Below are 27,398 nucleotides of genomic sequence, written 5' to 3' on the forward strand. Positions count from 1 at the left end.
CCTGAAGACTTTTTTAACAGCCATACCCTTAGACACTTTGGCGCCTGGAAACATGGTCCAAGACCCTCATGGTGGTCTGAGACTGGAGTCAGTGCTGAACCCACAGATCTAACTCCTGTCCATCTTAGCACCTGTGCCGCTTGGCTGGGACCTTGGCGGTGTGAAGACAGCAGAAGCAGCACAGATTTCTTTCACAGCTTCACCGGAAGGGAGTTCTTGGTGTTGCTCTTGATTATCTGAGCATGAAGACTTATTTATTGAAATCCTCTGTTGCTGCTTAAAGGAAGCACTTTATGCTTCTCTAGCATTTTGGAAAGGTCAGCTTATCATCCTCGTACTTTGAGGCCACAATTGCATAAAATAAAGGCTATCTGGATGCAAACTGTGGTCAGAATGAAAACCCACCACAGGCTGGTGAGAGCCAAGAGCAGATAACGTGCACAGTGAGAACGCGCTGGACAGAAGGGCGGCCTTACCCCAGTGGAACCCAATGGAGATGGCACCTCTTCAGCTAACTCGGAATGGTATGCAAAGGAAAGGCTGAGAACTATTAATTCGAAGGACTTTTCCTTTCACATGCTTTGCCCAAGGGCACCGCTGAAACTGCAGGAAGGAGAGCCTGAGATAAGGGTGCTGGATTTACACTCCTGCTCCTAAACCATGCACTCACGGGGCTATTTCTTGGGTTCCCAACTTCCGTGTTACAATTACTTTCTGTACCAGGAGAGAAGTTACGTGCCGTTGTGTCGTTGGCTGACTTGAAGTCACAGCCTGGAAGGGGTCTCTAAGGGCTGCTGCCACCCAACACTCATCATGACTCAGTCCGTCTGGTGCATGGCTCTCAGCTGAGCTGCCAATGCACAGGGTTTCTCTACAGCTCACCTTGGCCAGGGTGGCCCTTCCTCGACTTAATGTGGGACATTGTAATTTACGCCAGAAGTTCCTGGAGAAGAAGCAGTGCAGGACCGTGCTTCCCGACTCTCTGGGAGGTCACAAATGCTGTCTTCCCTTGTGAGTTATATCCGACCTAAATCCGTGAGCAGAAGCCAAGAGCAGCGCATCTGAGGGCAGTGGCCATAGGAAGGGCCACTGGGAGCCCTAGTGGGTTTAAGTCCTCCAAGTCTCCCAGGAGCTACTATGTATGCAGGACAGCCTAGAATCCAGCTCAGACAAGAGGGAAGGTTCTTGACTAACAACAGAACGGCCTTGCCTTTGACCACACTGAGAACGCAGCCTGCTCATGAAGCTGCTCCGTCCACAGCTAAGTCCCCCACAGATTCTCAGAAGGCTTTTACAGAGAATGGTCTCCACAGAATGAAGGTAAGGGAGGAAAACGTCAAGCCCGGAGAGGCCACGGATGTTCAATACACCCCTAGACCAGAGAGCCAGTTAGAAAGGTAAGCCAGTGTCCTTCACAGGACAACAGTGGAATCCATGGTCTAGAAGGTTTAATTAAAAATGATCAGTTTGTCCAGATGTGGTGGTGCACACCTTTAATCCCAGCACTGGGGAGGCAGAGGCAGGCAGAGCTCTGTGAACTCAATGGCAGCTTGGTCTACAAAGTGCGTTCCAGGTCAACTAGGGTTACACAGTAAGGCCTTGTCTCAAACAAAACACAGAAAAGCAAGAGGGGCAGGAGGAAGGGGAGGAGGAAGAGGAGGAAGAGGAGGAGGAAGTTGTTTCTGTCAGTTGGACATTGTTTAATTGTTTTAATCACAGGGCAAGAGCAGGAGGGGTAGGGGCAGCAGCAGGGGCAGGCAGATCTCTGTGAGTTTGAGACCAGCCTGATCGACAGTGTAAGTTCCAGGATAGACAGATCTGAACAGGAAAATCCTATGTTGAAAAACAAAATCGAACAAAATGTATCACCTCAAAATAAATAGATCTAAAAAGAAGGAGAAAAATATGTCATGTAACCAGGACATAACAGGCAAGATAGATCACAGAATAAAGCTCTGACATGACAGAGCTGTACGAGTACAGCTGTATCCCTGTTTAAAGAGGAACAGAAAAAACATGGTCGAGACGTCAAAGGCAAACATGGTCTCAGTGCACGAAGAGGGAGTAATGGAAATTGTATAAAATTCTATAGAAACCAAATGGGAATTCTAAAAATAAAAAAAATTAAAAAAAAAAAAGGCATTTCAGGGCCCAGGGAGGGAGCTCAGTGCACAGTGCCTGCCGTACGGGGAGGACAGGGGTTTAGGTTCTTAGATTTTAAGGTGGGTGTGACGTCATGCATCTGCAACAACGGGCTAAAGGGACCAAGGCAGGAAGAACCAGAACCAGCTGGCCAACAAGCCTAGCCAATCAGTGGCTCCAGGTTCAGTGAGAGAGCCTGTCTCAAACAATAATCTGGAGGGCCAGTGAGATGCCCAGCTTACAAGTAAGGACTCTCACTGACAAATCTGACCTTATGAGCTTGGTCCCCAAGATCCATATGGTGGGCAGAAAGAGCTGACTGGGCATGGCATTACTTCTTATCCAGAAATCAGTGACCTAAAACTCAATGTCCCGATGTGGGAGGACCAGCCTGGACTGGACAGCCATCTCTGTGGCCAAAACAGAGACATGGAGAAACCTTGTGGCACATAAGCAGACAAGAGTCATACTCCAGAATAAATAATATACTAATACAGGTTGTTTCTCTCTCTCTCTCTCTCTCTCTCTCTCTCTCTCTCTCTCTCTCTCTCTCACACACACACACACACACACACACACACACACACACACTAAAAAGTAGAGAGAGAACACTCCAGGAAAGACACCCAAAGTTGAGGTCTGGCCTGCAAATGCATACACAAATATGTACACATACACCTACATGCATCCATGTGCACACATCCACATCCACCCCTACACACGAGCACACACACACATATCCACCCCTACCCTACATACAAACACATACACAGACATCCACCCCTTCACACACACATACACACAAACACACACACCCCTATACACACAAGTACACATACATCCACCACTACATACAATCACACACACACCACACCACCCCCTCACACACATTCCCACAAATTTTGAAAAATGCATTATCCCTGAAAAGTTCAGCACCCTTTAACATGAAGTTGGAGTTGCCCAGAGTCCGTGGATCTGGGTATAGTCGCGCAGACCTAAGGTGTCAGGGTGAGAGTGCAGGAAGACGGGTGCCATGTCTTCACAGTCAGACTGAACGTCTCTCATCTTTGGTACTTGGATGGCACCACATCTCTCCTGACCAGTAATACAGCTGCACACCTCTGTCCTACTCCAGCCTGGACAGCTACTGCCTTAGTCTGCTGTCACCCAGGACACCTATCCCCATCAGACACCCAAATTCACTCCTTCTTTCACTGGCATCAGACATCCCCTGACTGTCAGGTCATGGTCTTTGTTACCTCTTGGTTCTAAAGTATAGAGAAGGAGAAACACTCAGGAGCACCTTATCTGTTTATGCCAACTTTCCCTTAGTCCCAGATTAGAAGGCATTTCCATCTACAGGCGGCATCAAGGATCCCCTTGTGGGGTCATGGCCACGGTCCCACAGTCCCACGGAAGCACGGATCTATTATCACGCTCAGCCCTGACCACTCTACCTGCATTTCAGTTCAGCAGAGCTGGCATCTAGATGGTCAGCACCCCAGGTGGAAGGCATGTTCCCCGCTTCTTTTCTAGCAATGGTCGTCGAGCACACCTCTCCAAGATCCTGCCCCTAACAGCCAGCCAGCCAGGTCCTGGATTCATATCACCCCCCTCTGAAGCTTGTAGGGCCTCCAGACACAATGTGTAGGTGCTCACAAGGAAAGCTGACGGAGAGCATCCGGGGCTGCTGGGCAAACATATGAGGCAGGTCTTCCTCATATTTAGTGAGGAGTGGCCAGGGAAACCCTCTGTTGCTAGCAGACATGGTTTCCAGACTCCTGACAGGATACTGTTTATGACTTGTGATGGAAGAGATAGAAGCCTCGGCAGAAAGAAAGGGGGACACAGCTCCCCCTCCATAAAATAGTATGTGCTTGACTTCACCATGCTATTGGTTACTCCTGGACCATTCCCAAAAGCAGTTTTCTTTGACCCGCTATGAAGCAGTTACGACTCCAGCAGAAGTGGGGCTCTGTAACTTGTCCTCCACCTCACCTATCAGAGCCCTGGGTTCCCTCGCAGGGACCTGTTGCTCACAGACAAATCTCCATGCCCACATGTGGATGCTAGGCAGAATAAAGCAAGCTTGGCGTTAGAGCACACGCACCTATGCTTCCGGCTCTCAGAAGGCCAAGGTCGGAGGAATTTGAGATTAGCCTCCCTCGCATTCCCCTGCAAAAAGCTCTTGCAAGAATAAAGTGAAGAGGGCTGGAGAGATGGCTCAGCGGTTAGGAGCCCCGACTGCTCTTCCAGAGGTCCTGAGTTCAATTCCCAGCAACCACATGGTGGCTCACAACCATGATAATGGGATCTGATGCCCTCTTCTGGTGTGTCTGAAGACAGCTACAGTGTACTTATATATAAATAAATAAATCTTAAAAAAAAAAAAAAAAGAATAAAGTGAAGAGCCCAGGGCCAAGTTATCAGGAGCAGAGCGTTAGAGCGGGCTGTTAAGACGGCAGCCAGTGGAAGATATTTTGATGCTCCTCCTACTCAGGCTCCCTAGCTGTCCCCACTGACCCTTCCCAAACTGCAGGCTCCATTCTGGCACCAAAGCCATTGCCTAAGGTGATTGATGAATATTGATAAACAAGTGAAGAAACAACTTAACTAATCCAGGCAGGAAGGGAGTAACCAGGGTGACAGCTCATGCCTGCTGCGTGACCCTTCCTGCTGCTTCCCTGCACTGATACACTCTCCTCAGCCCCCATTCCCTCAGCTATGCACAATGAAGACATTCCACAAACAACAGAGGGAGCTAGGCTGTGGCTCAGTGCATAAAGTGATTTCCCCATTTGATGTGTTCAGGGGGACTGGTGTGTTCCTATACAGCCAGACACACTAGCGTGTCTCTATACAGCCAGACATGCTAGTGTGTTCCCGTGCAGTCAGACCCGCTGGTGTGTCCCTGTACAGCCAGACTGTTCCTATGAATGGAAAGAAGATAGAGACAAGAGAGTCCCAAAAGCTTGTGGGCCAGATAGCCTGGTGTCTGCAGTAGCAATCCAGGTGACAGGTGATGATTAACGGGTGTTCTCTGGCCTCCACATGTGTTCTCTATTCTTACACATGAATGTGCACATTGAAAACTTATGCACACACATAAAAGATTAAAAAAAAAAAAGCACAGAGCTCCAGACTTTTCTTGCAATCAGGGGTAGTACCAGGGGCTATGTAAAGGGGACCTAATCAGGTATGGTTAGACTTAAAGAGATGGTCAAGGCCATCCCCTAAACTTCCCTCAGGGGTCCCTCAGTTGGGCATATGGGGAGTGGGAGATAGCCTCTTGTCTCTCAAGGGCTGGGGGACTCTAGAATTAGCCTAAAAACCTTGCTGCTAGTTCCCATGCCAATAGCACACACAGTCTTTCTATGCTAAGGCCGTAGACAGCCACTAGAAGCTGGTCTCTGGGCCCCTCTGCTGGCCAAGCCCAGTGTCTCCTCCCAGTCGCTCTCCATCAGCAGGGCAGTACTGTTCTTAGACCAGTTGGCTGAAAGTTACTGTGTCCCCACAGCACCTTCCTGCCTGCACGCCCCGGAATCTCTGCACCAGGCAGGTCCTGCCCTCAGCTGCCACTGTGATAACATACATACCACAGAGCATGGGAACAACCCAGGGCCCAGTTCATCCATTTGTCCTAACGGGAGCAGAATCTGGCCTCACTGGGTCCACTGAGAACAGCGTCCTGCCCAGTCCCTCTGCTGCTTCTCTTTTCCACTCTCAGCTGATCTGGGGCTGGCTTTGTCTGGAAGAGGCATCAGGCTTGAGGGATCACTGGTGGGTCAAGGTGAGTTCCTCCTGTCCTCTTTCCAGGTTGGGCATGGGGAATGACCCTGGGGTGAGGTATGGGAGACCCCTGGCTCAGAGGCTACAGCACTGGCTTTGAGTAGGTTCCCAGGTCCCTCTGTATTCTGACTTGCAGGTTTGGACTTGGATCTGGTCCCAGGTAGGTTTCAAGGTAGGTCTCCAGGTCCCTCAGCCCCTAGCTGAGGGTTGCCTGTGGCTCTCTGGACTCGCCACACAGCCTGGGAGAAAAGGAAGGTATGCATAGTAGGACAGAGCTGGTACCCGACTCCAGAGACACCAGGGCAGCCACGACAAAGGAGGTATTGAGGAGACTGGCTGGCATGGGGCCTCCTCTGGGAACAGCATTACTTACTCACAAGCCCTCACCCTGTTTCTGTCCACATCTCAGAAACTTCCAACAGCTTTTCCACGTAACTCACATACAATAAAGCTCACCTTCTGCACAATTCCACTGAAGGACATTTTCATTATCTGCCAGAGACCACCCCATACCTCCACCTCTCCTCTCCATGAATTCGCTTGCTGTGGATATTTGCTACAAACAGGGTCATAGAATATCTGTGTTTTTATGAGTGGCATTGTCTCCTCGAAGCACAGCCAAGCTGTGTCAGAACCTCATGCCTTTTTATAACTGAATAAAAAATGACTGCCTGGAGGGAGCTTGAATTTATCAGTTATCGGGCATCTGCACGGGTTCTCCCTTTTGCTATTATAAACAGCATCACTCTGAACGCTTGTATTTATGTTTTGCTTGCCTCCTTTTTGATTTTTATTTATTTATTTGAAACAGTGCCTTCTATTGAGTTGTGGCGAGCCTGTGATTCTTTATCCTTCTGCATCAACCCATGCTGAGAAAATGTCCTGCTCCTCTGCTGGTTTTGTGTGGACACATTTCTCTTCACCTGAGGAACTACTCCACTACCTTTCACTGTGATGGGGCTATCATCTTGGGCTTCTGTTTGCAATACACGGGTCCTACTTCCCGACAGCCTCACCCACACTTGTGGGGGGCACTGTGCTCCTGGGACAGCGTTGACTCATGTACACAAAGGAGACTCCTCAGACACACTTCCATTGCTCGCCCCAACTCCCCTCTAGATCCTGAGAGGCCAGAGGAGGAAGGGTAAATGATCCTATGCCCTGTTCACCTTCTTGAGTCACCTGTCCTAAAAAGAAACTGAGACTTGGCTCTCAGACATGGGCTTTTCAAGCTGGTATAGCAGTTCCCTTGGACCCTTCAGCAAACATGGAGACAAGAGTCTGTATATCACCCAACGTCCGTAATCCACTCTCCTTTAAGATTCATCAGTGAACTTGAAATCATCCCCAGAGGATGCCCCGCCACTCAGATGCCAGTCACACAATAGACCTACACAGAGCCAAAAACACATGTCTGTCCAACTGGCATCCCTCTGGGCCGGACACCATGACTGGAACGTGATCGGGCTCCTGTCTGCTTAAACATAAGCTACCTGGTCATTATGATGGTCCATGGGACAACTGTATGGAGAGCACATCATACATGCTCAGGGGAAAATCACTGGGACTGACGTTTGGGGTTCATTGGAAAACAGGAGGAAATCCTTAGAGAACTTGGGACCATGTTGTATACCATGCAACAGAAAAAATGGGGTGTCTTAGTTAATTTTCTGTAGCTACGCAGACTCCATGACCAAAGCAACTTAGAGAAGAAAAAAAATACCTGGGGCTTATGGTTCTAAGGATGAGTCCACATCCATCAGGGCAGGAGCATGGTGGCAGGTAGGCAGACTGTGGCACTACAGACCTCTGGTAGAGCAGTCAGTGCTCTTAACTGCTAAGCCATCTCTCCAGCCCTGAGAGCATACATCTTGATCCACAAGCATGAGACAGAGAGCAAGAGAGCTAACTGGGAATGGTGTGGGCTTTTTGAAACCTCAAAGCCCAATCCCCATGGCATACCCACTCCAATGAGGCCACACCTCCTAATCCTTCCCAAACAGTTCCACCAACTGGGATCCAAGCATCCAAATATATGTGAATATGGGGTCATTTTCATTCAAACCACTATATGGGCTATGGAACATTCTAGAAAGAATCCTGACCTATGGAAAGGAAAATGGGCAGATGGGGCTAGGAAGGCAGGGATAGAGTTTAGGCTGGGCTTCCAGGAAGGGGCAGTGAGAAAGCAAGAGGGAGAGGAGCCAAATAAAGGGAGAGTGCCCAGCCTGCATGGAGACAACTCGGGATCTGGGTATTGAAGTAGAATGGCTGCACTAGGACTTAAAGAAGGCAGGTTAGCAACACTCATGCACTCCAGGCAGCAGTTTAAGGAAACTCAGCTCACAGAGAAATGCCAAGGGAGACAGAGCCGCCGCCCCCCCCGCCCCCCCGCCGCCCCCCCCTCCCCGCTCAGGGTGACAAACCAACAGTTTGCTGACACCATGAGAGCTCATTCAGCTCTCATAAAAAGCCTGGGTAGGACACACATGAAGGCATGGAAACTTAGCTGGCCAGAGTCGCACAGGAAAGACAATCAACTGTGACGCTGAGCACAGGAGATCAACAACACGGCAGGGAAGGGTGATGGGCCGGCGATACGGCTGAGCCTAGCTGCTTGGATTGGGTGTTGTGGTGCTTAATTTCAACAGTTGGTCTGGTCAAGCCATGGTGCTCCAAGTGTCCGGGAGAAAAGTTCAGTAGAGATTAACGTTTGTATCAGCATCTTTGGGTAAGGCATATGACTCCCATACTGTGGGGGACCCCATCCAAGCAGGATTATGAAAGTGGACATCAACTTCCTGGTGTCGTGCAGAGTCTATATTGGGCCGCCCCACCCATCTATACAAGATGCAATCCTGTCCAAGGGCTAGTTTTTCTGCATAGCTGTGATCCATCTGGAGAGCAGCATAGAAGACTAAGTCCCAGTGGCTACACTCGCAAGGGAGAGGAGCAGCCAGGCCAGCGCCCACTAGTGGAGAAAGCCCTCGTGGGCTTCACCACCATGGACTCCAAAGCCTCAACCCGGCTTCGGAGGGCTCTGGCTAGTCACATGGCATCCAGTTCTGCTTAGCTTGTAGCTACGGAGTCTCCAAGCCCACCCGGTCACTTTCGAAGAGGCGGGGCCGGAGGTCGAGCTCTACCGGCCCTTGAGCTGTTTCTCCATCAGGCTGCCCAGCTAGCCTGACGGACGCAGACCTCTGGAGCAGGGAGCTCGGCTGTGCACTGTCCACACTGGTCCCGGAACCTTGGCCTGGCTGCTGCAGCACTTCCGCCCGGTTTTCCCCTAAACACTCTGCTAATTGGCGTAAAAGACTCCGAGGGGCCCAGCCACGGCCCAATTAAGTTCTGAGCTTGCTGGGAAAAAGATGGAGTGGGTTTGGCTTGAGTAAGGTGTGTGGCCAACCGGGAAGGAGGCAAGAACTAGGAGGCGGGGCAGGTGGAGAGGGCGTGTCCATATGGAGATGACCGTGGCCTCATTGGCGCTGAGCTGCCTGGGGATGAAGGGGCGTGGCTATGTAATCGAAGACCGCTTCTCAGGCTAAGTGGTTCAAGGCGGGGCGTGAGAGAGGGGCCTCGGCCTTAGACCATCTACTCAGTATCAAGGACAGATTGTCACAACTCCAGTTGGCTTGCTACCAGCTGCTTCTCGTTGTTGTCCTGGTCCCCTTGCCCCCTGGCCTTGCCCCTGGCCCACGGTCCCCCAGTTTCTGTGGGGCACACTCCTCCTGTCCCGCGCGCTTCAGCTAGAATCGCTAACTTCCTTCGCCGCAAAGCAGGCGTCCTCACTCCATGAGCTCTCTAGGGGATCAGATACGGGACTGGCACCGGGGCGTACTGGCCGTGGCACGTGAAGACTGGGACTCTGCACTGTGCTTCTTTTCAGATGTCCGGGAGCCGCTGGCTAAGATGTACTTCAACATGGGCTGCGTGCACCTGATGTCAGGGGATCCCGAGGCTGCGCTGCAGGTAAGCGCCCCAGGACTGGAAAACAGATCCCGCTCCCCAATCCTTAGCGGAGGCCTATAGCGGAATGTAAATGAAGATGTGACTGCGGACGTGACACCCTATCTTCCAATGGGCACCCATGAAAAACACGCTCTTCTGCACCTCACAGTCCACCTAGAAATGGGAGGAATCCTTGCCCTTTACCCTGCCGTTCTCCTAGAGGTTGTTCCACTAATGTTCTTTCTGTCTTACTGACTGCCTGAGGCAGGTTGGAGCTTTGTGGTTAGGAGACCCCTCTCTTGGTTGAGACCAGAATGGGACACAGGGTATCTTCGGTCGCCATAGCCACATAAGCTAAATGTGGCAGTTCTGTACCAAGTCTGGCATGCCCAGGCTCAGGTGCTCAGGACTGAGGGAAGGGCATACTCAAAGGCTGGCAGTGGCTGGGTCAGAGCAGGCAGGGGCTCTGCTCTTTCTTGGAAGGTGAGTGTGGGACGGAAGGTGTGTGTTGGGGGTGGGAGGACAGATTTTAGCAGATGCGTGTGATAGGTCGGTGTCACACAGTCTGTCTTCCGGCCTCTGAGCACTCGCATGTGTCCCACCTGCTTCTCAAAGCAGACCTACTCAGGGGAGCACACTGTAGAGGGGGCAGCACTGTCTTCCCACTTCACGGTCATCAAAGTTCTAGCCATTCCTGGGTGTGTGATAGAAACCCTCAGCACCCTGACCACAGTGCACACCTACGTGAACACCACACAGGTGAGAAGCAAAGACACCGGAGCACAAGGGGGAGAGTAGGAAGACAGCTGCGTGGCGATAGTCTCTGTATCATTTCTTTCTTAGAGTTTTAATTAATTAATCAATTAATTACGTGTGTGTGTGTGTGTGTGTGCGTGCGTGCGTGTGTAAATCAGGAGAAAACTTGTCTGTTTTCTCTTTCCCCCGTGTGGGATCTAGTGATCAAACTGAGGTCGTTAGGCATGATGGCAAGTGTCCTTCTACTGAGCCACCTTGCCAACTCTCTTCCATTACCTCTTACATATTCATCTGTCCTTACTGTTTCTTCATTAAAAGGGGTTTGTTTGAGGCGCGCATGGTGATGCCTGCCTTTAATCCCAGCACTCTGGAGACAGAAGCAGGCAGATCTCTGAGTCTGAAGCCAACAGAGTTGAGGCCAGCCTAGGCTACAAAGTGAATTCCAGGGCTACACAGAGAAATTGTCTTAAAAGCCAAACGGAACAACAAAAGGTTCTTATCCAGGAAAGGGAATGTAATGATCGGTTGCCAGGTGGTGACGGTGAGTCACACGCTCACCTCCTCACAAGACAGGAGTTTGAAACGCTCTACCACAAGAAGAACGGGCACTGCCTTGAGTCAATAAAACGTCTGTGTGTACAGCATAGGCACACCGACTGGACCCGGAAACGTAAGAAGTCGGTGGAATAACCGCAATAAGGAAATCCAAGTGTGCAGGTCTGAGAAGGCTGCACTTGGGCCTGTCGGCGTGAAGCTTGAGGTGCTGGGTGGATCTACTACGAGCAGCCATGGCGTTTCCAGGCTGACTGTGGCATGGAAAAGCTTCAAAGTCAGCCCCAGCTCCCAGCCAGCCCTCCACCTGGCCAGGCATGGCAGGAGGAAAGTGCAGCAGTTCTTGTGCACAGAGGCTTCTAGGCTCTGACTGTAGTACACACCTAGTGTGCACTCTGTGTGACCTGCCAAGAGAGATCTTAAAACAGTTATTAATGTGTTTTGTGGGGGGGGGATTCTCCCATTACAGATGGTTGTGAGATGAGCTCCCTGGGAATTGAACTCAGGACCTCTGGAAGAGCAGCCCTCTTTAGCCCCTGCAAAGAGATTTTGGAAAGCCCCACATTTACACAGTCCTGTCTCTCAGAGATGACTGTTACTGACGTTTTGGGGCGTTTTCTTCTAGCTCTGTGCTCCTGGTGGACAGATTGGGTTTCTCTGCCTTGGAGGTGTGCCCCGAGCCTGTTGTGAGGTGCTTGGGGCAGCTGAGAAATCCATGCAAGAACACAGGCTCCAGGCTCTAACTGTGCAGCGGCCCTTATCCATTGATATGTTTCCCTGTGTGTTTGTGGCTTTGAGTCCCTAGGTTACTTGGGTTTGGTGTCCACACACATTTTTGTCCCTAGGCATTTGACCAAGCAGTGACCAAGGACACCTGCATGGCTGTTGGCTTCCTCCAGCGGGGAGTGGCCAATTTCCGGCTGCAGAGGTGAGAACACGGCAGTATTCCCCGTTCCTTAATAAACGGTTCTTTGTCTCTGCAAACCCAGGCTTGCTCCTACTTCCTCCTGTCTGTCCTCTGGATCCCCTCCAGCCTGGGTGAGGATGCTCTGGTTAGCGCCCCCACCCCCCATGTTTCCTGTCCCTATAAAGATTTACAGTGTTTTCTCAGCATTCCGGTTCTCTCCTTATGTCTCTAGTAGTAAGATCACTGCATTTAGAGTCAATGTGCCAATGTGAAAACCAGGGCTTATCCCAAGATGTGCCTGGCCACCCAGCTCTCTAAGAGGAGGAACGGAGGAGATAATCAGGGCTGCAGGCTCCAGTGCCCAGGAGTGGTGACTGGGGGGAGTGGAATATCTAGTGAGGGACAAGGATTTCAACCACAGATGGAAGTTCAGAGATTAATGAAGGCCTCATAAGGTTAGGGCCTGAGAGGCAGAAAAGGACTGCACAGAACAGTTGGAAGGGTTTGGGGCTGTAGGCATGGTCCCCTGTCAGGCACAGCGATCAGGTGTTCAGGTGGCTAAGCAGAGTTAGACAGTAAACTTCCATTAAGCACGCTCGCCTGGGCTTGAGTACCCACGGCGGTGAGTAAACCGTTCTCCCAGAGCTAACGCGGAGGCTTAGCAACTCCCTTGTAGCTATTGAGAGAGCCCTGATGCCCACAGGCTCCAGGAGGCTGTGTCCGACTTCCAGCTGGCCCTGGCACAGCTGAGGGGCAATGCTGCCATTGACTACACACAACTGGGTCTGGACTTCAAACTGCAAGCCTGGGAGGTGAGTGGGCACTGACTCGCGTGAAGGTTGGACGCCAAGCAGTATTGCGGGGGCTTAGAGGTGCGGTCAGTGGCCCCGCGGTTCATGGATGTTCTAAGGTTCTGCCATGGCCCTACATTGCAATAGGGGGCTATAACGCAGTCTGAGGTCCTGGCTTGTCCTAGGTCTTGTCTTGTGGAGTCTGCCAGGGCTGGTCTCCTTGATGTTGGTGTCGCTGTCATGGTGGGCCACGTAGAAGGAGGCGTTTTGTCCAGCCAAAGACTTTTGGAGCCCTGAATCCCCTCGCTCTTTGATTGCCCAAGGAGGCTGGAGGCAGTGGAGGCAGTGGAGGCAGTGGAGGCAGTGGAGGCAGTGGAGGCAGTGGAGGGAGTGGAGGCAGTGGAGGGAGTGGAGGGAGTGGAGGCGGTGGAGGCGGTGGAGGCAGTGGAGGCAGTGGAGGGAGTGGAGGCAGTGGAGGCAGTGGAGGCAGTGGAGGCAGTGGAGGCAGTGGAGGCAGTGGAGGGGGAGGGAGGGAGGGAGGCAGTGGATGCAGTGGAGGGGAGGGAGGGAGTAGAGGCAGGGATGCAGTGGAGGGGGTGGGAGGCAGTGGAGGGGAGGGAGGCAGTGGAGGGGAGGGAGGCAGTGGAGGCAGTGGAGGCAGTGGAGGCAGTGGAGGGAGTGGAGGCAGTGGAGGCAGTGGATGCAGTGGAGGGAGTGGAGGGAGTAGAGGCAGTGGAGGCAGTGGAGGGGGTGGAGGCAGTGGAGGGAGTGGAGGCAGTGGAGGCAGTGGAGGCAGTGGAGGGAGTGGAGGGAGTGGAGGGAGTGGAGGGAGTGGAGGGAGTGGAGGGAGTGGAGGGAGTGGAGGGAGTGGAGGCAGTGGAGGAGTGGAGGCAGTGGAGGCAGTGGAGGCAGTGGAGGCAGTGGACTCCTCACACTGTGGAGCCAGGCAGCATGGGCTCATGTTGGATAAAAACAGGACGCACTTGAAGACCATGACAAGGTGACAGACAGTTTGGGGGAAGGGGGTTGGCTCAGTATGAACAGCTGGGCCGGAGGAAACAGCAGGAACACAGCCTTAGGAAGAGTAGGTGTGTTTCTCCCCTTGTAGCAAAATTTTAAGTTTGGTATGTGCTTTCCTCTCTGGGTGAAGGGACAGTGGCGTCACAGCATTGTGTCAGTTTATCTGCCTGTCACAGAGGGTGTACGACAGCCTTAACTCTGTCCTCTTTGCCCACGAGAATGCTCTGTTCCATTGCACGTGGGTTGTGAGTGTCCTTGCATTGACAATGGGAAGGAATCTGTAGACATACAGTACTGACTCAGAGGTGGAGGGAGCAGTTAATGGTGGTGGCAGGGTACAGAATTGGGAGGGTGTCAGCTAAGGGAGACTTTGTGAGCCACCGTGGGAGAGTTAGGAACCTAACCCAAGTCTTCAGAAGAGCAACAAGTACTCTCTTTTTTTTTTTTTTTTCTTTTTTTTCCGGAGCTGGGGACCGAACTCAGGGCCTTGTGCTTGCTAGGCAAGTGCTCTACCACTGAGCTAAATCCCCAACCCGCAACAAGTACTCTCAACCACTGAGCCATCTCTCTAGCTTCCCCCTCAACCCCCTCCCCGTGGGAGACACTTTAAAAGGTAAAGGGAGAGGTACTTCTGCTGCTTCAAGCAGAAAAGTCCAAAGCAAAACATGGTCCCCCCAGGACTAAACAGATCCAGGGCATGAGAATTTGTCATCTGAAACCTGAGCTGGTCGGGCAGCGGGTGGCCTGGTAGCATCAGCTGAACATACAGAAGAACCTTCAGCTACTGTAACTGGGGAGCTGGTGTGAGGCACCTGGGGGTCGGCCCCCCGTCATGTCTGTCTGTTGTCCTAGGTCCTATATAACGTGGCATCAGTGCAGTGCCAGGCAGGGCTCTGGACCAAGGCTGCCAATACTCTAGTAGAAGCAATCTCCAAATGGCCAGAGGGAGCCCAAGACACCCTGGAGGCTGCCATGGACAAAGTGCAGGTGAGAGCAGGTTGGTTTGAAGGTAGGTTCTATAGCTCACTCTTTCAAGACTATAAAACATGGCAAGAGGTAGCCTGGGGGCCTCGCACTTCCTGTACCATCACATGTGATGGGAGCCCAGGCAGCCCCTGCTGCGTCAAGGCTCAGGGCTCTTGCAACTGTGGCTAACCTGGTTTACATGTTCCAGAAACGGGTACCACTGCAGCTGCGGCAAGTGCCCAAGGGGGAGGTCTTCCAGCCTCCTCGGCGATACCTGAAACATCTGGAGCCCATGGATTTCCTCGGCAAGGCTAAGGTAAAACACCAGGGTGTTTTCCAGCTCAGGGGCCCAGCTGCCAGAACGTAGCTGTATCCTGCTCATGGTGTGCTGGCGCCGGCACTGGACATCTCGTGTGTCTACAAGGACAGTTGAGTGTAATCTAGGCCACTTGAAAGTCAGAAGGTAGAAAGTGGACACAAGGCTCCTAGGGTTGGGGAGGGGACTCACACACGAGGCTGCAGACTGGAGGCGGAACTTATCAGAAGTCAGTTCAAGGAGGGTTCAGGCCTTTTGATGGGAATCCCTGGTTGGTCCCTCCTTACCCCATACTCTTCTCCCAGAGCTTGCCAGTGTCTGCCTCTTCTTCACATGTGTCTGTTTCCATACCTTTGCATAAATAGCAAGGTCCCAGAGTGGGTGGCCAGCCTAGGCTACATCAGCCCCCTAAACCACAGGCCTCCAAATATAAGACTCAAGAAAACAGGCACTAGCAGTATCACCAAGAATGGCCATTTGGCTTTGCAGTGATGACCCCTGGGCTGGCCACACACCTATGGTCACTTGCGCTGGACCTGCCAACACTATGTGACCGTGAGCAGATGCCTGAGGTACACACTGCTTGTGAGTGTGCCCAGAAGCAAACTCAGTACAGGTGGAGAGGGGAGCGTGTTTGTCCACTCATCAGCGTCCATGAGCACAGCAGGAGACGGTTACAAGAAACGAAAAATATGGAGAACAAGCTATACTAAATTAAGTTGATATTATTAGCACAACTTTCTCTTGGTCATACGTTTGGGTTATTTTGTTTTGTTTTAGCTGTAGTTTTAGCAGGCTTGGGCTAGGGTGTATGTAGCCCACACCCTGCAAAGTAAAGCCAGAGAGGTGCTGGGAACTGGGGACCTGGAGGAGCAGACGAGTGGGGCCCTAATCCAGCTGTCTTCTTGTGCCCACTAGGTGGTGGCTTCTGTCATTCCTGATGACCACAACTCAGACGTCCAGCCTCAGCAGGTAGATGTGTAGGCATCAAGCAGACCCAGGCCTAACTTTGCTTGGTTTTGCAGAAACAAGGTTTAGGTGGAATGGGCCAAGGGCTTGAGCCCCATGGTGGAAAGCTTTGAGAATCAGGGTACTCTCCTCCTGTGGCCCGAAACCTAAACCTTCCAAGAGCTGGCACCCATCACCTTCCTACTCTCCTCGAGACACATCTCTGGGCAGGCAGGGATGGCTGGTCACTCTCCTGTATTCACTGCTATTGGCCAAAGACTAAGCCTGAGCTGAGAGAGCAAGCAGACTCCTTAGAACCAGGCCATGGCTATGGCAAGAGTCAGCCATACCAGGCATGGGGCTGGTAGGGCCCCTCACTGGCACACATTCAAACCTACCACAGGGACCAGAGGGTGGCTGTTAACAGGAAATCGGCGCCTCTGTTGGACATGCGGTGATCAAATCACTTGATAGCCTGGGGAAAGACAGGTCAGAAGGACCAAACAATGCCTTCCTTCCTGGCCATTGGAAACCTTCAGAGCCCTTGTGAAGAGGAGTTAGGCAGGAACCCTTGCTTCGCTACAGCAGCCCCATGTGCCAGTGGTGAGCACTTTGAAGAGGTTTGATAGGGGCTTATTACAAGTCACGGGACAGTCAGTTCCAGTTGATCCAGTCTTTAGTTCATGCCAATCCAACAGTGCAATGTCCTTTTTTTTTTTTTTTTTTGGGGCTGGGAACCGAACCCAGGGCCTTTTGTTTGCTAGGCAAGCCCTCTACCGCTGGGCTAAATCCCCAACCCCCAGTGCAATGTCCTTATGAGCAATTATACCCTCACAGCTATGCTCAAAATCCCCAGGGACTTCTGCATCTGCCAGCTCCTGTCCTGGGCTGTAAGCTTCATAAGAGTCACACGGTACATTTCCATAGTGTTTCTTTAAGACTAGTTCACAAGCCACATTCATGAGTGTCCCACAGAGGGTTAAGGTCCCCACCTCCTCTCTAACTCAGGGCATCCTAGGCTGGGCACCTCCTAAGACTCTATCCTGAGCCTCTCAGGATCAATGGAGAAGCCAGCATTGAGATTGGGGGATTGATAGAAGACCCAGGAAGTTGCTGACTCACCTGGGCAGAAAAAGATGCTGGGCAACCTGTGGACTCTAGACCTGCGGAGACTCAGCCCTGTCCCAAGGTGTGCCTATGGTCTGGGCCTCCCATGAATTTCCAGAGAAGTTTGGCTAATGACTTCTTGCTGACTGCTGGCCAAACTCCCAGACTATATCTTTAAACACTGACTGTGCTAGGTCAGAGCTCAGAGAGTTTCTCTCTTAAGTCCAGATCCACCATCTCAAGACCCCTGTACTCTAGGTCCCAGCCTCAGGCAACACACACACACACACACACACACACACACACACACACACACACACACACGTTTATACAAATCCAACAAAGGTAAAACTCCACCAGGGAATGTCTAGGAAACACCACCAAACCACAAACAATGGAAAGGCGTCCTTTAACAAGGGCACTCACCAGTACTAGAGAGTAACCAGGTTACCAACTCAAGTGTGGGCTGAGGACTCCAGAGGAGGGAACAGAGAAGAAGGCTATGCACATTTATTCTACTCGATTCATGGTACAGATCTATGTAGACAGAATACAAGAGGCCATGCTTGGAGCCCTCCCGAGTGTAAAGGCTGAAGTGTGAGTTACAAACTTCTGAGGAAAAGGTTAACTCTATTGAAACTTGGCAAAGTGTCTTACCTGGTCTATACTTTACCCTTATCCACAACAGGCTTGTGTAGCTTCTTCATATACAGAGTAGGCTCTCAACATCCTGTTAAACATGCTTTTAAGTGGAAGGGTGTAGCCCCTATGGTACCTGAAGGAATCTTGGCAATCTAAACAGTAAAAACCCTGGCAGGTGTTCAAATTGTGCGTAAATGACTTTTGAACAATGTGTACACAAATAGTTTTGTTTAGTGTAATATGTAACAAAACCAACTAAACAAAATGTGTCATGATGGCTGCAGGTGGCATGAGTGAGGACCCACACTTGTACAGTCCCTCTAACTGCTGTCAATCTTTGCAGAGGTCCCAGGTGGAGCAAGCCGGCCTCCAGTCGTCCTCATCCGTGTGTAAGAGGGTCCTGAGCACAAGGGGTAGGGAGCTCTTCTTCAGGAGAGCTGGCTCACTTGTCCCTTAAGGGAAGTTTAGGGCAGGGGCCAGCTACTTGCCAGCCCTTCCTCTACTTCAAAGTGTCTCCTTTATGAAAAGGTGGTCACATGAGCCCTGGCCTATGGGACAGTTTGCTGGCATCTGGAGGGCCTGTCCCAGGCCCCTCTGAAGATTCCTCTAGTGCTGAGGTAAGAGCTGTCCTGCTCTCCAGTCTCTCCTCATCAGCCACTTAAATCAAGGAAGGCCATTCCTCAGATTCTCCTTGACCTTTCAGCCCAGTCTCTACTCTGATTCCTTGAGTCCAAAAACAAACCTGCCTTCAAAGGCTAAGCAGTCCTGTTTCTGTCCTCAGGGAACAGCTACAAAGGACCCTGAATCCTTGGTGACTGTCACTGTGCAGTGCCACTTTACTGTGCCCCTGAAGGTCCCGAGAGGAACTGGCCTGTCCAGTTTTCGGACACTACTGTCTCAAGCTCTCCTTCAGCAGACCCAGAAGGGGCAGTTCAGGTAAGTCAGAAAGCTGTGCATGGGGACTCTAAGCTACAGAAGGAAAGGATAGGTCTGAGCTACGAGGAAGCGAGGGTTCTTCTGAACTGGAGAGAAGGCTTTTTATTATTGTTTTGCTCTGAAGCGGTCACTTTTCAGACTCAGGATGGGACGAAAGCTAAGCCTCCTTAGCTCTATGTTAAGAATCTGGACAGCCTGGAAGTAAATAAAGGCCAGCCGGGAATGGTGGAGAGCCCCAGAAGTTAATGTCCTTTAGGGACAGACCAGGCACTAGGTACTCACCCTGCACACTGGAGCTCACCCTCAGGACCCTCTGTGCAGCTACAAAGCCCGAGGAGAGGACAGAGGCTGGATCCCCATCTCCACGGAGGACTCACTGCAGAGTGTATGGAGGAATGTGGCCGTGAGCCCAAGAGGCTTGCAGCTCCAGTGCCGGGTGAGCCAAGGGGAGAGACTGGGAGCCAAGGGGAGAGACTGGTGCCTGCGGTGGGCAGCCCAGGCAGTTGGAAGGGAAGCCCCTCACGTGCACTGCCCCTGCAGCCCACTCTTCTATTACAGGGGGCCTGGGGCCGGCCAGTCCTCTACCAAGTGGTAGCTCAGTACGACTATCGTGCCCAAAGGCCGGAGGACTTGGACTTCCGCCAAGGGGACATGGTGGATGTTCTGTGTGAAGGTAGAAGGCTGCCCTTTCTCCACACTGCTGGCTTGCTCAGGCCTGGTGGGGGCTCTGCTCTCTAGGGCTCAGTCTTTTCTGTAGGCAGACACGGTACCCAACATGTCTCCACAGTGGACGAAGCATGGCTGGAGGGACACCGAGATGGCCGTGTTGGTATTTTCCCCAAGTGCTTTGTAGTCCCAGCTGCCACCTGCGTGGAAGCCCTGCCTGTACCTGAACCCCAGCCAGGAGAACAGCACTAGCAATAAATACCGTGACAAAACCAGCTTTAATTTAAACAAACAAACAAAACTATCCCCCTCGTCCTGATTTGATCTATGTTCTGGGATTGATGATAAGGGCTCTGTGAGGAAGCTGGGCTGGCCTCAGGCCTGGACTCTGACTCTCTGGTCTAGTCTGATATAGTGGGGAAGCAAGGAGTCTCTGCTGGGCTGGACACAGCCTTCTGAGGTAGTCCTATTCCCACAGCTGCCTCTCGTGTTTCTATCCCTGGGGCAACTAACAGTCCCCATGGCCAGTGCCGCCCTGAGGGCACAGAGGAGTCAGCACTGTCAGCAAGTGGCTCTCCTGGCCTGCTGAGCAGACTGGAGCCCTCAAGTGTCAGGGGCTCATGAGGGCAGGCGTCTAGGATGTGCTCAGAAGGTCCTGTGGTGACAACACAAACAGCCGTGTTGTCACCATCGACTGTTTCTGCTTTAGACATCGCCATCAGCTTTGTTTCTACCTAGTCCTGGGTCCAGAAGAGCTGGACTGCAGCTGCCCCAAGAATGGCCACGAGGGTCAGCACTGCAAACACTACTCCAGCTATCCAGATGCTGTAGCTCTGAGCCCGCCACTGGGTCAGCGCCTCAGCTGGGATCATGCCCGTCAGGTTCAGCATGAAGCCCAGTGTCCAGCCAATGTCCGTGCCGCCTGCCTGTGAGACACATGGCTCTTCAGGGATGCTGGGTGGCTGTCCTGGGCCCTATCCCATCCTTACCCTGATCCAGACATGCAAGGCTCTTAGGGCAGTCACCTGCTTCTGGAACTGGATGTTGGGCCAGGTCTCCTCACTGAATTTGTAGCCCTCCAGCAGCAACACAAGGATGTATAGGCCTGAGGCACAGTAGTCCCGTAGCCAGCGCTCCTGCCCAGGGTAGCTGTCTTCCACCTTGGGTTCCAGAAGTCGATGAGTGAGTGAGGTTCCATGACCTTGTGGCACCTCCCCCAACCCCCCTGCTATGGTGGGACCTCCATCCATCCATCCATCCATCCATCCATCCACCCATCCATCCATCCATCCACCCATCCATCCATCCATCCATCCATCCACCCACCATCCACCATCCACCCATCCATCCATCCATCTATCCATCCATCCATCCACCCATCCATCCATCCACCCATCCATCCATACCCATCCACCGATCCATCCACCCATCCATCCACCCATCCATCCATCCATCCATCCATCCACCCACCTATCCATCCAACCACCTATCCTCCCATCCATCCATCCATCCACCCATCCATCCACCATCCATCCATCCATCCATCCATCCATCCATCCATCCATCCATCCATCCATCCACCCATCCATCCATCCACCCATCCATCCACCCAACCATCCATCCACCCAACCATCCATCCATCCATCCATCCATCCATCCATCCATCCACCCATCCATCCATCCACCCATCCATCCATCCATCCACCCATCCATCCATCCATCCATCCACCCATCCATCCACCCATCCATCCATCCACCCATCCATCCACCCATCCATCCATCCATCCACCCATCCATCCATCCATCCACCCACCCATCCATCCATCCATCCAGTCTCCAGATAGCAGTATTTCAGAAAGCTCTTCTGCAAATCCCTGTGGAGACCACCCTCCAGCTAGGAGGGGGCTGGAGCATTCGACCTCATAACAACCAGAGGCTGATATCATCAGTGCCCTGGATCTTTTTCTACACAGAAGCAGGCAATGTTCCCTGTGACTGTGCTCTCTTCCCCAACCCAGCTACCTGAAGGGGACTTTATCACAAATCTCTGTCCTCCAGGAAAACCCCACAAACCCCCAGAGGCTCCGCTTGCCCATGGAGGCAGGGCTAGGTACCCAGGGTCACCCACCAGTCTCCAGGGTTTCTGACAGAACTTCCAGATAGTGTCATTGACGATGTTCAGTGGCTGCCTGGAGGTGAGGTTCAGGAACTCGAAGGTGTAGTAAAAGTTGGAAAATGCCTGGGGGGGGGGGGGGGGGGAGGAGAGAAGGCTGTGCAAGCCTGAAGGAGGCCTGCAATACAACACTTTAGTCAGGTGTCCCGCAGGTGCTGGAGGACCTAAGAGCCAGCCAGGGCACCTCCTGTTCAACCTGTCCTTAGGGCCCCTGGCTCCAGAAAGAAGCTAGAATGTGAGAAACCATGCTTACATAGAACTGGCCATGCACGGGAGGCTGGTAGACTCCATTGAAAGCACAATCCTCTTGGCCCTTACAGCTGGAGAAGTTGAAAAGACCCCGGAGGGCTGCCACACAGTTCCCAGGGTTGCCTATCCCTTCAACCGTGAGGTTCTGGGTGTAGTTCAGGGAATCTGGAGTGTGGACGCAGGGTGAATCATACAAGGAAGCCAGTGACAGTGTGGCCTGGTAGCCACTGTGGTAGCATGGGTGTCTGACCCGGGCTACCTGGCTGCTCTGCAGAGAGAAGAACGGCATTAGCGCTAAGCTCTGGTCCACCCCTCTGCTCTACCCCACACCATCCTACCTCTCTAGGCTTTTAAATACCAGCCTGACCTGTACCAGTTCAGCCAGGAGCCTTCTTAGGATCTGGTCCCGCCCAAAGCAGAGGTAGCTGTGAGTGTAGATACTGTAATTGGCTCCGTACAGGTGGAAGGTAACCTGGGTGCTCTGGTCCAGGATGGGGCCCTGAGGCACAAAGCTGATCTGCGTGGAGGCCCCGCCAAGGTCCAGAGCACCAACTAGCGTCCCATCTTCAGGCAGGATCCATTGTCCAGACGAATACTGACCACAGAGGAAGTGCTTAGCTCGCCCAGCAGCCACACTGGCCCCAGCTGCTGGCCAGCCGCCCCCAGGCCTGTTGGACCGACCCCTCACCCTTAGGCTACCCCTGCACCTTCAGGAGCATTCCCAGGACATAGTTGACAGTGATCCAACCAAAGGCACCTTCATCCTGCCCAGCCAGGATCCTGGCTCCCCAAAAATCCACCGGAGCCCTGCTCAGTGTCTGGGAGACTGCAGCTAGGATGTCTTGAGCCTGAGAGCTGTTCTTCTGGCTGGGCAGAAAGGATCACGGCTGGAGGAAAGCCTCACCCCCATGTCCACTGCACTTAGTTCAACCCAGGGTGCCCAAGCCTGGCCTTCGGGAGTGACCCTAACAGTTGCAGCCTGACTGTGTCACCTGAGCAGCCTCATTCCTGCTGTGGCCCCCAGGAATGTGGGCGTCACTGGATGCTGGGTCTGTGGGATCAGTGCCAGCGCCTCCTGCAGGCAGCTCTTCAGGCTCTCCCCAGCCTGTGTCGGGTCAGAGGTATAGGAAGAGATTCCGGGTCCTGAAACACAGCGCCCTAAGTAAAGGCTCTAAATCTAAAGGTTCAGATGGATGGCAGCCACCAGAGATGTCGGAAACCTGTGAATGGGACCTTTGTTGGGAGAAGAATGTTCCCAAGTTAAATTAAGGGGTTTTGAATGGGACACGATGGTGCTTGTCTATAACCACAGCATGCGGGAGGTTGAGGCAGGGGAGTGAGGATTTAAGGTTAACCTGGGATACACAGCAAGACTGTGACTGAAACAACGAAGGAGACCAATAGGTGAAGCTAGTTTGGTTGCATAGCGGACTCCAAGTCCAGTGACGACAATTCTTACAGGGAAAGATGGGAAAACCTGAGTTTCTCCCACTCCGGGGCTTCTGAAGAGTGTGGCTCTGCCACCTTTGGGCTCAGGTTTTAGTCTCTAGAATTGAGAGGAACCCCAGGAAGTACACCCAGGGCTTAGCACCTGGCAGCCCCTGTCCTCAGTGCTGTGTAGACCTAGTGGGAAGCTCCAAGATGCCAGAGAGGGACCTGGTTGGAGGGCAGACCTGGGACCAGATGAGGGAACGTTAGCCCCAGGCCCTGGAAGAGTGCAGGGTCTGAGATCCGTGCGTGGATTCTCCTCAGAGCCAGACCAACTGTGCGACCCTGTGTCCCATTCAACACTCTAAGCCCTTTTCTTTCAGGTTGATGTGCTTTCCTGAGGACTAGAAATGTAGCTCCCACCTGTCACCCGTGGTGTCTCACACTGGGCTTCCTGTTATCTATCACCTGGGAGTCCAAGCCAGGCAGCAGTGACCTGCCCTAGGGCTGTCCACTGACCTTCTACCTGGCAAGTCAGGGCCTGGCTGACCACTCCTGTGTCCTTCTCCTTGTTTGCTGGCCACTGGTACACAAACAGGGATGTGTGGGAGGAGCCGGCGTCAAACAGGATCCCAAACTAGGGACAACACGGGCAGAAAGATATTGAGGCCAACATACATTCTGGTCACCCAGCGCAACATCCTCGTTAGTTCCCTGAGCCAAACCTTGGTGTCTGCAGGCAGGAGAACATTGGTTGCTTTCACCAGGATGAGGATGAGCATGGTGAGGCCAGAAGCTGCTGCAACTCCCAACAGGACCATGAAGACCCGTTCCTTCCAGGAAAGTCTCATGGTGGGAGGGGCTGAGCTGCAAGGGTCAGGTGGGCAGCAGTGGACTCTCAGACCCCACCTGCTGTCCCAAGCCCCGCCTTATAGAGGAAGGGTCTTAAATGTCCCAACCTTCCTCAGATGATGTCAAATCTGCCACAGTAAAAAACTGGCCACCAACAGTTTGCTGAGTCCAACTGGGCAAGCCCAATATTCTTACAGAGGTTGGGGGCCAATACAGGGGGTACTGACTGAGGACACAGCCCCGTGGAGCCAGGACAGCCATCTCTAGTGCCACTATCAAGAGCTAATGGAATCCCTCCCCTTAGGTAGGCCCCGCCCTCCCTCTCCCTCTGGGACCTTGCTTTCTTGACTCCCCAGGAAGAGTCCCAGCTCTGGACTGAACTCAGAACTTCAAACCAGGGTCTCCCAGCGCAGGTCTCTCTGGGAGCCTTAGGACCATGCCACGTGAAGTTCAGAGGCCAGGCGTGGGTTCCTCCAGAGGCCAGTTAGCTCTATTTTTAACAAAGACATTTGTTTCTTCTTGAAATTCTAAACCTGGATTTCTCTAATGGAGATCTGATAGATTTTAGCTGACCCCAGATGAACCTGGGCAGCTGACTGACCACGGAATGCTACTCTCCACGATGCTCAAGATGTCTATACCTTGATCTTTTTTTGGAGCCCAGCAGGGGTTCTATGTCCTGACCTACTCCAGCCTCCAAGCTTCTGGTTAGCTCTGCTTTGGAGCAAGCCTCACAATGGATGTTGTTGCCTATTGAACTAGGCAAAGCCATGGTGTTCCCTGAACCTCCAAGCACTTTGAAATTCTGTGACTTGGAATCTCATGGCATATCCCCCAAGAGTGGAGACACTCCCAGTGTTCAAGAATGACGGGGGTTAGGACTCCCGGGAGCAGGCTAAGTGGGGCAAGAGCTAATCTGAAGGAAGGGGAACTGAGGAAAGTGGGCAAACGCCCGCCCCGAGCCTGAGCAGTAACTGGAGCCAGCACCCTAGAGCACAGGGACAAGTGGCTCCCAGATAGGAACCAAGAGAACACAGACCCCACCTCGGGACCGCAGCACCTGAGACTGAGCAGTTGTATAAAAAGGGACAAGGCAGGCTCCCCTCACCCAGGACAAACAGTTCCCTCCCCCCCAGGACAGGCAGTCCCCTACCAGAGCCAGCCCACAGACCAGGACAGCCCATGGGGTCCTCACCTGCGCTGGATGCCAGCTTTCAAGGGTAGCTGGAGGAAGTTCTGCTTCTGCCCTCCACACCCTGTCTCCACACCCTGTCTCCACCCACTTGAACCTGGGGCAGTGGGGGGCGGAGCGGGCTGCTCTCCAGCTGCCGCTTGGGCCAAACACCTACTAATTTCACTCTGCCTCACCGATCCGATCCTGGGGTTACATTTTGCTTCTGGAGGGAGGAAGAGTGGCGTCCCCTGTTCTCAGGATGGACTTTAGAACTGACCTGGGAATGACAGAGAAGACAGGACTGGAGTCACCCTCCCTGTTACTGTGGACCTTGTCCTCTGTTCTCCTCACTTGGGCCAGGCCAGACATGGTCAGGGAACAGTTGCCTGAGGCTACGAACGGGTGCTGCAGAGCTGATGTAGGTGGGCCAAGGGAAGCCACTCTCCTTCAGACCTGCTGGGTTCTTAAAACATAAGTTACTGGGTAAAACTCGGCTGACTATAGGTAGAATTGTTTACCTAGCATGCAAGAAGTCCTGTGTTCAAGCCCTGGTACCACATGGAACCAGATGTGGGGCGTGGAGCTGGAGAAATAATAGTTCAGTGGGTGAAGAACTTGCTGCATGAGCGAGCGTGAGGACCTGGGTTCAAAGGCACTGACAGGAAAGCTAAGGTACGGTGGCACATGTCTGTAATCCCAGAATTGTGCACAGGGTTGGGGCAGAAGCAGGTGAATCTCAAGATCTTACTGACTAACCAGTCCCACTGAACTTCAGGTTCATGAAAGCCTCAGTCTCAATTAGATGATAGTAGATAAAGGGGTAGATAGTAGATAGGCAGATGGTAGATGATTATATATAGGTATAGCCATGGTAGATATATGATAGATACATAGATGATTTAGAGATAGAGGTGATAGATAGTAAACAGATAATAGACAGACAGGCAGACGGACAGACAGAGATGGTGTCCTTGGTAGGGCTTCTATTACTGTGAAAAAACATCATAAGCAAAACGAGCTTGGGGAGGAAAGGGCTTGTTTTGCTTACACTTCAAGGTAACAGCTCATCACTGAGGGAAGCAGGGCAGGAACTCCAGCCGGACAGGAGCTTGGAGGCAGAGGCTGTGGAGGGTGCTGCTTACCGCCTTGCTCTTCCCTGTCTGGCCTGCCTTCTTATACAACCCAGGATCACCAGCCCAGGGGTGACACCATCCACAGTGAGCTGGCCCTCCCACATCCATCATTAATCCAGAAAATGTTCTACGGGTTTGCCTAGAGGCCAATCTGGTGGGGACATTTTCTCAGTTGAGGTTCTCTCTCCCAAAATGACTCTGGTTTGTGTCAAATTGACATAAAAACTAGCCAGCACAATGAACTCTGCTTTAGAGCAACCCTCACAATGGATGGTGCTGCCTTCTGTTTTTTTTTTTTTTTTTTTTTTTTTTTTTTTTAAATTTTTTGATATTAATTTCTTTTATTTATATGAGTACATTGTAGCTGTCTTCAGACACACCAGAAGAGGGCATCAGCTCTCATTACAGATGGTTATGAGCCACCATGTGGTTGCTGGGATTTGAACTAAGGACCTCTGGAAGAGCAGTCAGTGCTCTCAACCACTGAGCCACCTCTCCAGCCCCCATGGTGCTGCCTTCTGAACTAGTCAAAGCCAGGGTGTTCCCTAGGCCTTCAAGCACTTTCAAATTCTGTGACTTTGTATCCCATAGCATACCCCACAAGAATGAAGACACTCCCAGTGTTTCATGAATGACTCAAAAAGCACAGGGGTAAGTGGGTCACAGGTTGGAACCAAGAAAACCCAGATCCCACCTCAGGAATGTAGCACCTGACAAACCTGAGACACAAATGCATCACTGTTAAAGCATACTTTCTAGTTCATCCCAATATCTCATAATGCTAATAACATCACAGTAAAAAGTATTTCAATGTTTAAAAGTCGCATGGCCTTTAAAAATTCAAACACTTCAAAGTTCAGCCTCTTTAGAATATATATATAAAAGTTTCTCTAAAATTCCAAA

At 52.1% G+C, this 27,398-nt stretch overlaps 2 protein-coding genes across 4 annotated transcripts; one reads left to right on the plus strand and one right to left on the minus strand.

Annotated features, from left to right (window-relative positions):
• Positions 1-9,404: 9,404 nt before the first annotated feature.
• On the plus strand, positions 9,405-19,756 carry Noxa1 (NADPH oxidase activator 1). The gene is made up of 12 exons (XM_032903138.1): positions 9,405-9,900; positions 12,033-12,115; positions 12,798-12,906; positions 14,758-14,892; positions 15,080-15,187; positions 16,106-16,159; positions 18,228-18,297; positions 18,413-18,501; positions 18,666-18,820; positions 19,142-19,256; positions 19,379-19,493; positions 19,608-19,756. The coding sequence occupies exons 1-12, from the start codon at positions 9,724-9,726 to the stop codon at positions 19,736-19,738; spliced, it is 1,341 nt and encodes a 446-aa protein (XP_032759029.1). The 5' UTR covers positions 9,405-9,723; the 3' UTR covers positions 19,739-19,756.
• Entpd8 (ectonucleoside triphosphate diphosphohydrolase 8) lies at positions 18,908-25,800 on the minus strand. 3 transcript variants are annotated; one of them, XM_032903137.1, is made up of 10 exons: positions 25,384-25,800; positions 24,062-24,203; positions 23,856-23,973; positions 22,901-23,066; positions 22,616-22,775; positions 22,276-22,503; positions 21,913-22,176; positions 21,615-21,725; positions 20,512-20,646; positions 18,908-19,621 (listed from the first exon to the last, which is right to left on the minus strand). In XM_032903137.1, the coding sequence occupies exons 2-10, from the start codon at positions 24,185-24,187 to the stop codon at positions 19,562-19,564; spliced, it is 1,368 nt and encodes a 455-aa protein (XP_032759028.1). In that variant the 5' UTR covers positions 24,188-24,203; positions 25,384-25,800; the 3' UTR covers positions 18,908-19,561. The 3 variants fall into 3 exon arrangements, with proteins under 3 accessions (XP_032759028.1, XP_032759027.1, XP_032759026.1); XM_032903136.1 differs by lacking the exon at positions 18,908-19,621 and adding an exon at positions 19,746-20,412 and having other exon boundaries at positions 21,615-21,695; positions 25,384-25,797; XM_032903135.1 differs by lacking the exon at positions 18,908-19,621 and adding an exon at positions 19,746-20,412 and having other exon boundaries at positions 25,384-25,790.
• Positions 25,801-27,398: the final 1,598 nt, after the last annotated feature.

Source organism: Rattus rattus, chromosome 5, assembly GCF_011064425.1.
Source record: "Rattus rattus isolate New Zealand chromosome 5, Rrattus_CSIRO_v1, whole genome shotgun sequence".
NCBI lineage: Eukaryota > Metazoa > Chordata > Mammalia > Rodentia > Muridae > Rattus > Rattus rattus.